General features: G+C 39.7%; 1 protein-coding gene across 1 annotated transcript in view; it reads right to left on the bottom strand.

Moving 5' to 3' along the window:
• The window catches only part of APPL2 (adaptor protein, phosphotyrosine interacting with PH domain and leucine zipper 2), a 39,198-nt gene that overhangs the window by 21,406 nt on the left and 3,413 nt on the right, over positions 1 to 14,379 (bottom strand). Inside the window, exons 2-4 of the mRNA XM_086754108.1 lie at positions 12,566 to 12,664; positions 2,016 to 2,075; positions 1,473 to 1,544 (exon numbers count right to left, since the gene is read on the bottom strand). Of these exons, the coding sequence (XP_086610234.1) occupies positions 1,473 to 1,544; positions 2,016 to 2,075; positions 12,566 to 12,664 (231 nt within the window). The remainder of the gene's footprint in view (positions 1 to 1,472; positions 1,545 to 2,015; positions 2,076 to 12,565; positions 12,665 to 14,379) is intronic.

Here is a 14,379-nt window from a genome sequence, read left to right as displayed (position 1 = left end):
AAAGGTCCCATTCAAATATTTTTACCTTCAGAGCAGTTTCCCATTCCTGGTTTTTACAAGTGTTTCTCTAAAATTCAGCACATTGAGACATATTTTAAAGCACTCATGTGATACGCTTTAGGATGAAGGCAAGGCTCTCGTATCAGCAGTGGCATGCTAAGAATATTAGATGAGTTCAGGTAGAGCAACTATCAATCATGCTGCTCGAGCGCCTGATGCTACAAACTAGGAGGGTGCCACACGCTGACATGATATTCTGTCCACTTTCAGAGTTATGCAAGTGAGGATGAAGTCAGTATTTCCCACTAGACAATACGAAACTAAACCAGGACAATTCAATGCTTGCAAACCAGACAACTGAGAAACAGATATAGGGGGTAGCTAACACAGAAAAGGAGGCTGAGAAATTAAGCAAGTTCTTGTGAGGGAAAATGGGACTGACAGAACTGAACAGAGAGGCACTCTGCTTTCTGCTCCCAAATGAGATGGCTCTCTTGTACCTGGGAAGGAGAAAGTTCTTGTTCGGATTTATTCATAGTTTACATAGTCAGGTACAAGACTTGTGACAATAAATGCTCCTTTCAAGTATCCCCTGAGAGAAGACGAGCAGTGGGAGAAGCCTAAGGGAAAAGTTAACCTTTGGGATTCCTCTCACTATACTGTTAGTTACCCATGGGCTCTAAAAATTTTAACTTATTTTTTGCCTCACAACCCTCCTATCTCCTCTCCCAAAAAGTAGACCTCAATACAGCCTTTTGCCTTCTTAATGACAGTTAAAAGTAGACTAACAAGAAGAACAACACTTTTCTGACGGCACAGCCCTGCTCTCAACAGAATGATGAGACAAATGATACTTACGCAATTAGGACCTAGATGCTAAGATTATCTTGAAATGTTATATGGGCAGGTCTAACAAAAGCATTTAGAAAGACTCTCAGTACTCAGCAACAACCTACAGAGAGTAGAAGTGCTCAGCACGTGGAGCTGTAGTCCCTAACCTGCCTTCAGCTGGCACTTCTGCAGCCTCCTCCAGACATCTCTGGATTCTGCGTGATCTCACAGCAACTAAACTGCAACTTCACTAATTCACAGCTGCCCTGCACCCATCCCTGGCAAGTTTCGGCTAAAATTGCTGTATTTAAAGCTTAAAAGCGTAGATCATTTTAAAACAGAATTAAATTAAAAATGGCTCCAGCCTAGATAAAACCTCCTTTTTCAGTCTCTTTTCTAATTCCCCTATTTAGGAAGTTCAGCTTTGCTCTGAGGACAACATCTGGGACGAAGACATAGAAACAATTCTAACCAGTACAAAAGCGTGATATTATACTTCTTTTCCTCCTAATTAAATTATTTTATTAACCCAGGCACAATCTAGCCTTCAGTGGAAAGGCTCAGAATCAAAAGGACAAAGACCAAAAGAAAAACCACCAACATTCTATACTGTAAAAATAAATATTGGCAATTCAAATTACCTCATCCACAACTTTTGAAAAGTAATGAAGGGTGGATATCACTTCTTCATCTCCTTTACCTAAGGCAAAATGCTGAAAACAGAAACACACATTTGGTCTGGAAATCAACAAAGGCGAGTATAAAATAGAACATGTGTTTTACTACAAAAGTTATGAGTGCTCCTACAAAATGCAACAAGTGATAAAACTCAATGGGAAAACAGTAACTCATTAATACATACTCTTTTACCGTGCTGCTCTTGTTTTAAATGACTGGATTTTGGACAACATACAATTAACACTTACATTAATTTTAAGGTCTTAGTCATAAAATAGGAACAAACTAGTTTGCATCTTCATAAATTTATTTATTTATTTATTTTTTTTTTAAGATTCTCAGAAGTGACCTAACTCCCTTGAACATGCTGGGGAATTTTACAGCAGCCTTCATACAGAACCAAGTAAAGTCAATGCCCTAAGCACTTCTGGAAATCACGCTATTTACACAGACCTCTTCGCAAATGCTGAGGCTGAAAAGAAATCAAAGGCGTATGTTGAACTTACCTGCTTTTCATAGGCGAGGAGCTGCTTCGAAAGCTGTTGCGTGGCAAGACACATTTCATTCTATAAATAAAAGTGATATGTTAACAGAAATAGTGAAATTTCTTTAGCTCTCCTGTTACTACTACTTCATTACCAGCTTCTTGACTGAACCTGCAACTACTTACACAAACATTCAGTTCTATGTAAACAACCGGTCCCAAAATACCTGCATAGAGAAGCAGTAATAACAAGTACACTTCGGACCTAACCAACACATAGTTTAACTACTTGTTAGTACTTTTTAAACTACTTTGACGAGAGGTAGGATTTGGGGTTTAGTTTTGGGTTTGGGTCATGTCCCCCCACCACATTCCCCGAAATAACAAAACTAAGACCAACCTCAAACACATAAGCTGTTAGACCAGCACAAGAATGTTCCATACTGGTGCATCATCTTTCCCCAAAATCTACAGCAATAAGGAGAACCAGCAGACATGCCTTTATAGAATGCATTCACACTCAGGGAAGGTACTGATGTAATTACAGTGCTTTAAGTTGATACAGGAGTACAAAACAGCGCATAATTCTGTATTCTCATGGCTAAACCAGCCAGGGAAAGTACACACATCCTTAAGATGTGCTTACGCAAAGCAAGACTTATAGGGAGGTGTAATTTTGCTTGACAGTTGGAAAAAACAAAAAACAACAGACAAGCATTTGGATATGTCAATCTTTACTCAAGGTATTACTAACAATAGTGTACCAGCTCCTCTGCTCCTGATTAGTTAACAATGCCTTTAAACCGGAATAAAAGAAACAGGGGAAGGGGGAAATGGGATCTTAACCCCTGTTAGATCCTTCTCTTCCTCAGTAATGCAGAAAACTAACCACTTTTTATTTAATGTCATTTTAAACCTTAACAAAATCTATTCCTCTCTACAAACACGTAAGGCCATAGAGTTTGTAAAACTCAGAGCACTCTCTGAACTGCTTTAATAGCACCCTTTATGCTGGGGCTGGTGCAGAATGCCATCCAAACTGGGACAGAGTTTGTGTGCTTTCTTGTTCTCCCTTGTTGACCTGAGCACACAGAGCACGGCACAGTTAACTACCTGGGCCAGAGACTCTGAACCACCCTTTACTTTGGCCTGACGCCAGCTCTGACATACTGCATCACAGCCTGCTGCTTCTGCACCACCTTGGCATGCCAGGAAGCAGGGTTAATACGGACAGCCAGGCCCAAAGACTTAACCAGAGTATTAAGTATGCCCAAGCGCTCAGAAAGAACAAAGAGACATAGCCACAGCCTAGGTAATAGCAGCTGTATGTGAACACATGGCAGGAAAAGGCGAGTGAGCTAATTCTGACCAACTTAAAACACTATAGTGATACTACTCACAGGTGGGAGAGCAGAGGCCTTCAAAGGTACAAATAAGGGCTCAGAACTGAGTTAATCTGGGTCCAAACTCAGATCATGTGCTCCCCATGACTATTCACACCTCATGGTGATGGATTATTCCTGGTTTTTGTCTCAGACCAATTAGTAATGAGCTTTACACTTTCATACAATAATAATGCCAAGGATTCATGTAAGATTTGTAGATTGGTTATGTAGACTGTGTAGTTTTTAATGTGAAAAAGCTTTACACAAACACCTGGCATTTAACTGTTTCCCAAGGAAATGGATGGAAAAGGATGTCGTGCTTTACAATAAATTAACACATCTTGTTAAGGCCTCAAGCAAGGATAGGAATGAGCCTTAACTATCTGCCCCCAGGCTGCAAGAACACCTGAGAGGCTTTGCTACCTTCCAAGTGGGAGCTAGCAAGCAATGACCTGATGACAGGAAGGATGAGACTCCTTCTATATGGACTAACGACATTAAAAGGGTTGGTTTGTTTGTTTGTATGCACACAGGTGGAGTCCAAAGATGAATTTAAAATTACAAAAAGAAGCAGGGGTTCTCAGACCTAGGACCTTCTTCCTAAACACAATATCAAAGATAGAGCTGAGTAATAGCTGCAAGAACTGCAAGATCACCAAGTCCTTGTACAGCAACTGTGATGCCATCTGTCAGTTGTACAGTTGGGTCAGGGCGTGAGAAATCTTTTGAAATAAACTGAGTGTCAGAAACATGCCTCTTTCTTACCCTTTTTCCTTCAGTTCACTTATTCCTGCAAAGTCTGCAAGTGTGTGATATGTTCTGAATTTGGAAAATAAATGCTTCTGGCTTAAACTTGCTAACTCTAAAAGAAGCTTCAGAATAATGAGCTGACACCAAAGGCATACTATTCCTTTGTGTTAGCTATCCTCAAAGCTTCTACCAGTTTGGTTTTTAAAGATTACCAGATCCTTAATTTCCTCACCCAATATCCAAATAGTAGCAAAGAGCATCATTACTCATCTGTGTGGGACAGTTTGAGGACAGACAGTGCAAAAAGCTGTGTGGAAGAAGCATCTTCCAGTGATCATCACTCTCCAGAAGCAGCCTCCAGTATGTGACAGGATAATGAGGGAATACATAAACCCTGAGGGTCTCAAAGGCATGTAAGTTAACAACATCATATCAAGCACACAATCAGGTGACAACAGTCACGTACAGACCCCAAGCACACTTTCATGGCATGCTACTCCAGGTACAGAATAATTGATGGAAGGGCCTGACATAAAATTTACTTTGGGATTTTGGGCTGATTTTAGGACAACAGTTCCATACATTGTTGATATCCCATTGATAGCAGCAGGTCACATTTTTCATGTATAGGCTTGGTTCTTTGTGTCAGAACACCACAAACAAACTTGTTACTCAATCCCTGCCCATGTGGAACAGTTAATCTCAGATCCTTCATCCTCCCTCCCAACCTCTGTCAGATTTTGTTCCCATCAGAAGTAGAAAATCGTTCATTATATCACTAGGGAAAAAAAACCCAAAACCCCAACAACCAACACACATGCCCCCCCAAACAGTAGTAAACAAATCAAATTAAGCTGGCAAATTGAAACACAGCCACATTGCATAAGGAATAGGAAGCAAAGTGCTCTGCTGACCTAGTGGTAATACTGCACACTAATCTGGGAAAGTTTGGTTTAATCCTCCTCCTATTTCTTCCTAATCAGCCTTCTCCCCCCATCCCCCAGTACTAATCAGTCTCAGGACTTAAAAGTTATTTGCATTGCTTCAATTGACAGAGCCACTAAACCCAGGCAAATTATTTTAACAGGTTTTAATCCATTTCCAAGACATTTTCCCATGAAATACAGCAACATCCAGTTCTTTTATCCTGAAGTGACTGAAATGAAGTACACCACAGCAAAAGAAAAGCTGTCTACAACCCTGACTGCCTGCTCACATCTCCTCCACATTACTTTGATGTTTCAGAATTCATCAAGCATTGCCAGAGTAGGAGAGATATTGATGAGATAATGTATCAGGCAGAAACCCAATAAAATCCTGAACAGAATATTCTAAATGAAGGCAAAATTAACCAGTACTAGGCCTTGCAAATACAGTAGTTTTCATTAGATGATTTTACATAGCAGGGAAAACATAATTGCAGCACTAATATAGAAAAGTATACTAGAAGGAAAGAAGAAAGGACTGTATGTGAATAGGTGTCAAACAATCAGTTATGATTACAGATGTGCTAATATTTTTTTTCTTTTTTTAACCTTGGCTGGCATGCTAGGGCACGCTCACCCTAGGAAAAGATTTTTATGAAGTTCACTACCACCAGTTCACATAGATAAGATAGTGGAAGTGGTGTCTTGAACCTAGCACTAATCTACCAGAAATCAAAAACCAACAGATTAAAAAACAGTGTTTAATTCTCAAGTTATTTCACTACCTCACCCTGCCTTCACATAAGTCAGCAACAAAATGTCCAACTGTTTTCTAATCTAGTGCCAAAGCAAAGGCATGTGATTTTTCTGGGTTGATTCCACCTTTATTCACCAAGCTGTTCATATCATCAGAAAAGAGAATGATTTTTCTGTAACCTGTTTGCAATAAAATCTCCATGCCATTAACCATTTACCAGCAACACAGTCCATCCCTTTTTAGGGTCTCTTCTTGTATTTTTCCAAAATAAACTCTGAGGACTAATGTATTGAAGCTGTCTAACAGAATCCAGATTTGAGGGCATTTAAAGGATTAAGTTGACCTATAAATTAACTTCTAAAGACAGAGAGCTATTCCAGCATGTCCAATTCCTATCCCAATATGATGAAGCTTTCTGCAAAGCTACTTTTCTACTCCAGCTAAAGCTGGCATTTTTAAAACTCTGCAAGTAACCAGCACACAGAACTGCCGAAGGCTTCTTCATGTAAACAAGTAAGACACTGGTAAAGGTATTTATTCAGGCACCCTGTACGTGCAGAATGACAGGTAATAAAATTTGGCTTACATCTGGGAAAGCTTAATGCCTCATAAACTAAAAAAAATAACAACCCAGGTAGGTGGTTGAAGGAGGAGGTCCATGAGGTAGTTGCAGCCTTCTCATCTTTTCAGAACTAAGGAACACATTTACCTTCAAAACCAGGCACAGCACAGAAAGAACTGGGTCTTGATATAACAGTTTTATGCAGCTCTGTCTACACGTGGATGTCATCTTCCTACCAGATAGAGTTCTCCAGCAATCTAGTAAATGTTACAGTCCTACAGGCTTAGGTTTACATATTAAATAGCTTGGAAATATGAACCCAAGGGTGAGAGAAGCTAAGTATCACCAGGGTGCTCGGGCTGCCCAGCACTTTACAAGATCAGGCTAACATATGGCTTGCCCTGCTGCTGATTCACAGTATGGCGTTCGGTCCTCACAAATGTGAATGGTTCAGCAAACGACCATCTAATAGCTTCAAAAAATAGAAGACACTATTCAAAACTCTGCTGTAAAACAGCAAAAGCAGCTACAGTAGGATGCCTAGTTCAGTAGGGAAAAGAATCTCTTCAGTTTCCTGCAAAACAATTACTATCAGCAGGGCACCCGTACATTCATGCCTCCCTGTAGTACCCAAATCTCCAGATCCTGCTTAGCACAATGTTAAGTTGCTTCCAGGCATGGTGACAATTCCAACTTCACAGGCAGTATTAAAAACAACTCCCATGGCTTTGTAAATACGTTAGTTCTCATGTGATAATGCTCTACTTACTGCTGCTAGCAACATATGGTGAATGTGCCTCAGGAAGCACAGAGGTATATAATGCAAACTTACAATGAATATGGAACAATAATACATACGGTATTTCACAGAAGGCAGTGCTGATAACTGTGATTTATTGCAAGTGTTTGTCTTACCTAATACCCTACTGAAAGTTTACAAAATGTTAACTTAAGCGTTATTGTTTGGGGAAAAAAGCCTTATCGTTTGAAAAGGCAACACAGTTGTTTCCTCACACATGAAAAGAAAAGAAAGCAATTAAAAGAAAAATTGTATCAGTGCTTACTTGTTAGTTTAGCAAAAATTAATTTAAGAATTCTGAACACTTGGGGTTAGCTATGCAACATAATAAATACAAAAATCTATGCATGTTCTAGAGAGCTTGACACCTATCTACTAAGTTACAGCCTAGTGAAGTCAATAGAAAGATGAAATAAGCAGCACTGTTGAAAAATGCAGACATGAGGTGTCATGAATTTGGGGAGAGAAATAAAGCTGGTATAAAGCAATACCTAAAATAGCCCTCCACAGATACGAGTTGTCCTGATACCCATATAATGTGGTACATATAACCCAAGACTACTCCATAATTGCCAGGAGTTTCCTTAAGGGTCTGGACATAAAAAGGCAGTGAGCCCCAGAGGCTGTTACCGCTTTGCCCATGTGACTCTGGCATTACAAGAGAACTGCTCAGAGACAGAGATGCTGAACAGAATTATACTTCACACTTCCCATGCTGTTCTCTCTCTGGTTATATTGATAAAGGCAACAGGGGTTTCTTTTTATTCCTCTTCTGCCATCACTGCTCTTAGTATCTAGATAGATTTGTCAGGGATAATGAGATTAAACCTCTTTCCAATGACAAAATACTACATCTTAATTTCTTCTAACCTGCTTTACTGTTTATCCCTTCTAACAGTCAGTAGAGACACAGCAGTCTCCTGAGTTTCTAAATGGCATTTTGTTTCAAGTGAAGATCCCAGCTGAGTCATTTCTATAGTACAATGAAGAACTGGAGATGATAGTAAAGCTCTGAAAGTGGGAAGTCACGAACATAGACTGGGCACACTTCACTCATACACCATTGCAAGAGCCCCAGCATGCAACTTAAGTAAATGAAATTTTCTAATGGTCCCTGCTTGCTGCATTACATATTGCACATATTACATATAAAATGTTCACAATGACAAACACAACATTCACAGAAATCAGACAGCAGTAATGCCAGATGCATCACCAGTGCTTGCTTGCAAGAAGGAAGAACTAGAAGAACAAACTCTGCAAGGAAGATTTCCTCTATAAGACCACTAACGCACTATCTACGCAAGGGTACCACAGCACAGATGGGAGAACAGCAGGAGGAAGTACAATATGTACTCACATGGATGTGGTTTATTTGGTGAAGAAATATAAAAACGCTTCACTATTTACACACAAGGGCTTGCCAGGTCAACCAAATCTCATTCCTCAAGCAAGGCCCATACGTTTGGTTCCTTTGACTTCTCTTTAATCAGGACATCATACACTGCATCTGCCTTGTAGTAACACAGTCTCTTTTTCACTACAGGCTCCACGTGTGAAATAAGAGTCACCACCCCATCACATCTGGTGTGGGTGCCTAAAGAGGCGAGAGCACTGTCCTGATCCTGCACAACAACCAGGGGCTTGTCACGCACTGCAGGCCTTGCACGCAAAGGCAATCTGCTAGCAATGCATCACCCAGCTGCAGCCTAGTGTTGGGGCCCTTCCACATCAAGTGCCTTCACGTGCGTAGGCAGCGCATCCACTGCAGCACCCTGCAAGGCCTCCACCCTGCAACAGGATGCTGCAGACACCTCCTTCCACTCCTGGGACAAAAGCAGTTTCAAATCACTTCAAAGGACGTCTGCATCATCTACTGAGTGTTGCATCATCTACTGAGTGTATTTATTGGGATGGGCTTCATCCCAAGAATTGCTCTACTGTCATTAGGAAAGTTAAAGGCATGCAAAATGAAGCCCTGCTTGAATACACATTAAGTCTCAAAAGTTAGGTACCCAGTATCTAGCAGAAATCAGTAGCTTAAGGAAAAAAAAGAAAGAAAAAAAAAAAAGAAAAAAGAAAAGGAGTGTTCAAAAAGATTCCTACTTTTCTAAGTGTTTTTAAAAAACCCAGGCAAATACTTCTGTCTTTCTCACATTCTTTTCAAATGCACCAATCCAAGCATTCAGAGCAGCTTCAACTGTCAATTTAGAAACTTGCCATGGCTCTGCACACAAAGCAGTGTTTTGGGACATATATATATGCACATAACCACACGGATAACTAACAGCTTGCAGTTGGTACTAATTGCTACTCCTCTGAGACTTTGCACTGCATCCATTCAGAATCATCAACTGTTGTTATTTGATCACAGGCTACAGTGGCTTGCATTAATTGAAAATCTGAGTTTTCACCACAAGATACTACAAACTTCTAGGAAACTTCTCCAGAAAATCTTGAAAATATGGTTGAGACAGACTTGGCAAACTTTAAAGTTCAGAATGTAGTTAGGAAGAAAATAAGATTTACATTTTTAAAACCGTCCTAACTGTTTTGAGGGGGCATAAACTCTGATTTTTCAATACTGTCAACTAGTACAACCCACTGCTCTTTGTCTGACTGCCATGACTGCGATTCCAGCCATTTTTATGGCTGTGCAAACACAACTTGTGTCATTGCTTCAAAGTAGGTCAGTAACTGTAATTCCTATTTTACAGATAAGGAAATCAGAGCAGGGGATGACAATGACTTTGCAAAGACAAAATTTAAGTCAGGAAAATAAAAAAGGCAAATTCAGAACGTGGCTTTTCACTACTCTCAATTTTACACTCTACTAAATCTCATTCCCTCTCAAAATTAAAAGGGTTGGTAGCACATCCTGATACGCCGTTACTGAGGCCCAGACAATGCATCTCTTAACAATGCATCAGCAAGTTGATTTTCTCTCAAGTTGTGATTAGGCAACAAAGAAATATTACACATAGATTTTTCTTAACTGTTCATTCATGTTTAGTGGGCAATTCAGCATTACACTTCTCTTTCTATGGTAACTGCAATCACAAAAGTTTTGCACTAAGGTGTATGCCTCTCAAAACCTGAGGGTGAGTCCAGTTAGAAACCATGTCTTCCTTCGAAATATTCAGCAGCAGTTCCTTCAGAGGATATATTGATACTTGCAAAGCTGAGTAAAACTAGTCAGAAATCAATGTTAGGCTATAAAAACACTAACATTCTCTTGGGAATTAACCACTATATATGGCTGAATTAATTACTTCCATTAATTTTTCTTTAAAAACCAGAATTTTTCCCCAATTGTAGTGTGTTTTGAGGTCTCATGCAAAAATATCAAGACTCTTAAAAGTGTATATAGAATAAAAAAACCACAAACAGTTTCAGTTTTCTTTTCCACTTACATAATTAATACGATCTACTTATGCTTTCTTGTTACTGCAATGTCACTTTTTTGCCACTACTGGATCCTGAGAACACAAACCCAAACTGAAGTCACAACACACAGTGATTCTCAAGGAATTAAATGGCAGAAGCAGCAACACCAAGAACACTAAATGTTGAGCCAATCTCCTTGGTAAAGCCCCTAACACTGGCCACTAAACCTGAATTTTCCTAAATCAATGGTAGTGTAGAATGCTCTCCTCCACATCCTCACCAAACTTGACTTTAAACAACTGCTGTGCACCTCTCATCTCAAAATGGCATCAAACATCTGACGAGGTCTTTCAAGGAACACATCCAATATTCACAACTGACTGAGTATTTAGATCAAACTAAAGCCAGAAGCGTGCAGGAAGAAAGTGGCCAAGGAGTGCTAGGAAAACGAAGTAGACTCAGTAGTACTGCGAAGTACAGATGGGTAAATGCGCTGAGACAGTGAGAAGAAAGAGGAAATGTCATAACTGTGGGGCAACAGAAATGGAGAAGGCTAAAAATCAAGATGTAAAGGAAGAGGCAAACAAAAGCAGACAAAGCATTTTTTCATGAACCACAGGCCAGAGTAACCGCTTCCTAAAATGTCATCCTAAAAAGGCATCAACGGGGCAAAGGGACATGTAGTCCACAAACTGGCCACTTAGTAATCAAGCCATATTTATCCTCTGATTTCCTTCTTTCACCTATTTCAATCCTACCTGCTCTTTGATTTCAGATTTCTACCATCCAATGTGCCCACACTCTTGCTGCTCTTAAAGTTCAGTGACTCTACGCAAACACCCATCACTGATGGGTGCTTTCAGTGCTGATTTCATGTCACCTCTCCAGCCTCTGGCTATCTGCCATAGTGTTTTCTAAGTATCTGAGCTGTGCTCTAAGCCTCTGCATTTGCACAGGATCCAGGATATGAAAGCTTTGAAGCTCCCCAAAGCTGGACTTTCCAGGTGTAGGTAACTAGATCCTGGGCAGACAGTTCCTTCTTCCAGGTCATACTATCAGCCACCCAAAACAGCAATCTCACCAAACTGACACACACTTGCAGTAGTTTTATAGCTGAACTAATTCATGATAACGTAAGAATAAGGCACTCAGGCTTCCTCTACATTAAAAATACCTCCATCCTCTTCATCTCTCTGTGTCCTCTGATTTATTGGTTTAAGAATAGAAAAATTGTTGTTTCTAAGGAACTCAGGTATCTAACCTACATAAATACTTGCAAGAGTTTCATGAGATACTGTCTATGTCTTTAAAGACCTAGATATGGTATTTTGAAATATCTAGCTTTATGCACATGGGAGTCCTAGCTCCATGGAAAATTACTGAGGTTTATAATAATATTTTCCAATATGGATATGATCTACCTTACAAATTTTACTTTCAAAGGCATTTAGTCATCTAGGTCATGTAAGTACTTCAGAAAGTGTTTTTTTTCTTCTGCTCCTGCTCCCACATTTTTCACACTGACTACTCTAGGTACTCAACTTCAGTATGACTCAAAGTGCACATTCTCTCTGTAATCAATGGACATAGATGGTTCTTTCCAAACGATGAGTAACAGCATCTTAGATGCCTGAAGTCAGCGTGAATACCTATCTGTGTATTGTGTCTACATTTAGGCAAGCAATTTTGTCAAGGTTGGGCTTCCAATGTACCATAAGGCAATGACATACCACAATTTTTCTTTTATTAATTGTTTAGAGACAGACAAAGCAGGCAAGATTTTTTTCATGCATACGACTTCTGAACATCAAGGCATGAAGGGGCTGAGATATCAGATGGAAAACACCCATGACTCCTCCTAAACCACATGAGATGCAGGTACTTGGAAACGTTAATGTAAATAACAGCACCATAATAGCAATTTATCTTCTAGTTCATGTAAATAACAGCACCATAATAGCAATTTATCTTCTACTGCACACTGAACAAAAGAAACAGAAAAGTACCTGAGCACCGTAGACTCGTTGCATTGCCTGAAGCAGCTGGTTTGTATATTCAGTAAGGGTTCCTGCATCTTCTTCAAATACACTGAGCAAAGATCGAGTCTTCGATAAAAAGAAAAAAGCAAATGGTTTCAGTTACAAGTGAAAACATTAAGAAGAATCATAAGTGACTGTAAACAAATGGTAGCAAAAAATACAAATCATTCAGAAATAATATGCCTTTAACTGTGCATGATTCTGTTTATTCAGAATCTCAAAACATGTAGAAATTACCCCATCTATATTAGGGACAGGTAAACAGAGGCATAAGAAAGTGAAGTGATAAGATGCTATGGCCAAATCCTGACTCCCATTCCCTTGCTCTGACTAACACACATGCCTTCCAACATAACCAGGAATGTAAAAAATCCTGAATATCTGCCTGCTGACTACAGTAATCCAAACCACGTTAAGGAGACTGGGTCAAACACCACTGCTTGCTCACCTTACTTCTCTAATGTCAGGCTGCATTAAAAGCACCCCTTTCCATGAGATAATTTACAAGAGTATTATTCCCTCTCAACTGTCTCGAGCAACTCTTAAAGGGCCACTGCCAGAACTAGCTGACGTAATCGGACCAAACAACTGAGTGTTCATCTACAAAAACAGGCAGAGAAGTATACACCCACTCAGAGATACTCCGTACTTTCTCCATTCTGCTAGCTCATCCTTGTCACCAAACGGGGAGAAAAAGAGCATAATGATTTGTGTTATCTTAAAGACATGAATTCCTTTGGTTTGTTTTGGTGGAATCATCAGGAACAAAGAACTATGCTGCTGACACAGCTCCTGAGATGGGAAGCAAAGACGTCTCAGAATAATGCCCAGCTCCCAAATTTGCTAGAGCAAGACAATAACGAAAGAGGGAAGGCTGTCCCTTTAACAAAGTCACGATCCATCCTTAGTCTTAACTTTGGTAAATCCAATCTATTTGATGCTAACTGACAATGTCTTTCCATCTGTACAGCTAATTTATATGAAATTAATTAGTTTCATCTGCTTATGTGAGAGGCACACATAAACTCCAGTAATTTAATAATCACGTTAGTCCTGTAACAGAGCAAGTGCTTCATCTATCTGCCTGTTATAGGAATCTCTAATGTACCTGAAGTATGCAGGCTTGAATCTGGGAAATTTATTTCAAAGATTCAAGATAGTTTTAAGTTGCTCCACAATTTTAACAGAAGGCACACGCACTTCCCAAAGGCATTTCTTTTCTCTGCAAAACTCTCTGCCCAGACTTTGTGTTTGTCCTGAAAAACTCAAAATCAGCATCCTTCAAGAACGCTGGCCTAAGATTAACTATCATTTTATCTCTCCCGAGCAGTATCTAAGCCAGAAATTAGTGTTGCTCAGCAGTTAAAAGTACATGACTCGGGAGTCGGTCCTTGGGTTCCGTTCCATACATTGCACGGGAGTACTTCCACACTTTCAGTAACTCAAAACCTCTCAACATTTCAGTCTGCTAACGTACTAAGCTGCTACAATACTTCCTACATTAGAGATGCTGGCAGTCAATGCATTTGGGAAACTAGTTTGAGAGCTTAGCATGTAAGGAGATATGTAATACAAAGTACTGTTTTCAAACAATGAGAACATAAAAACCAACAAATGCAGAGAAAGCCAAATCAATGAAATGGATACCGAGAACCCAAACTTATAAAGCACATTTGTGCAGAACTTACCAACAAGGGCAGTGGCATGATTTTGAGAGTTTTCTGCACTAAGCTATTATTTCAGCAATTGAAAACATATTGCTTTTCAAAAATACCTGGGTT

Source organism: Chlamydotis macqueenii, chromosome 1 (assembly GCF_036417535.1).
Source record: "Chlamydotis macqueenii isolate bChlMac1 chromosome 1, bChlMac1.mat, whole genome shotgun sequence".
NCBI lineage: Eukaryota > Metazoa > Chordata > Aves > Otidiformes > Otididae > Chlamydotis > Chlamydotis macqueenii.
Note: the sequence above shows the minus strand (reverse complement) of the source record. Positions and strands in the feature narration are given on the sequence as shown.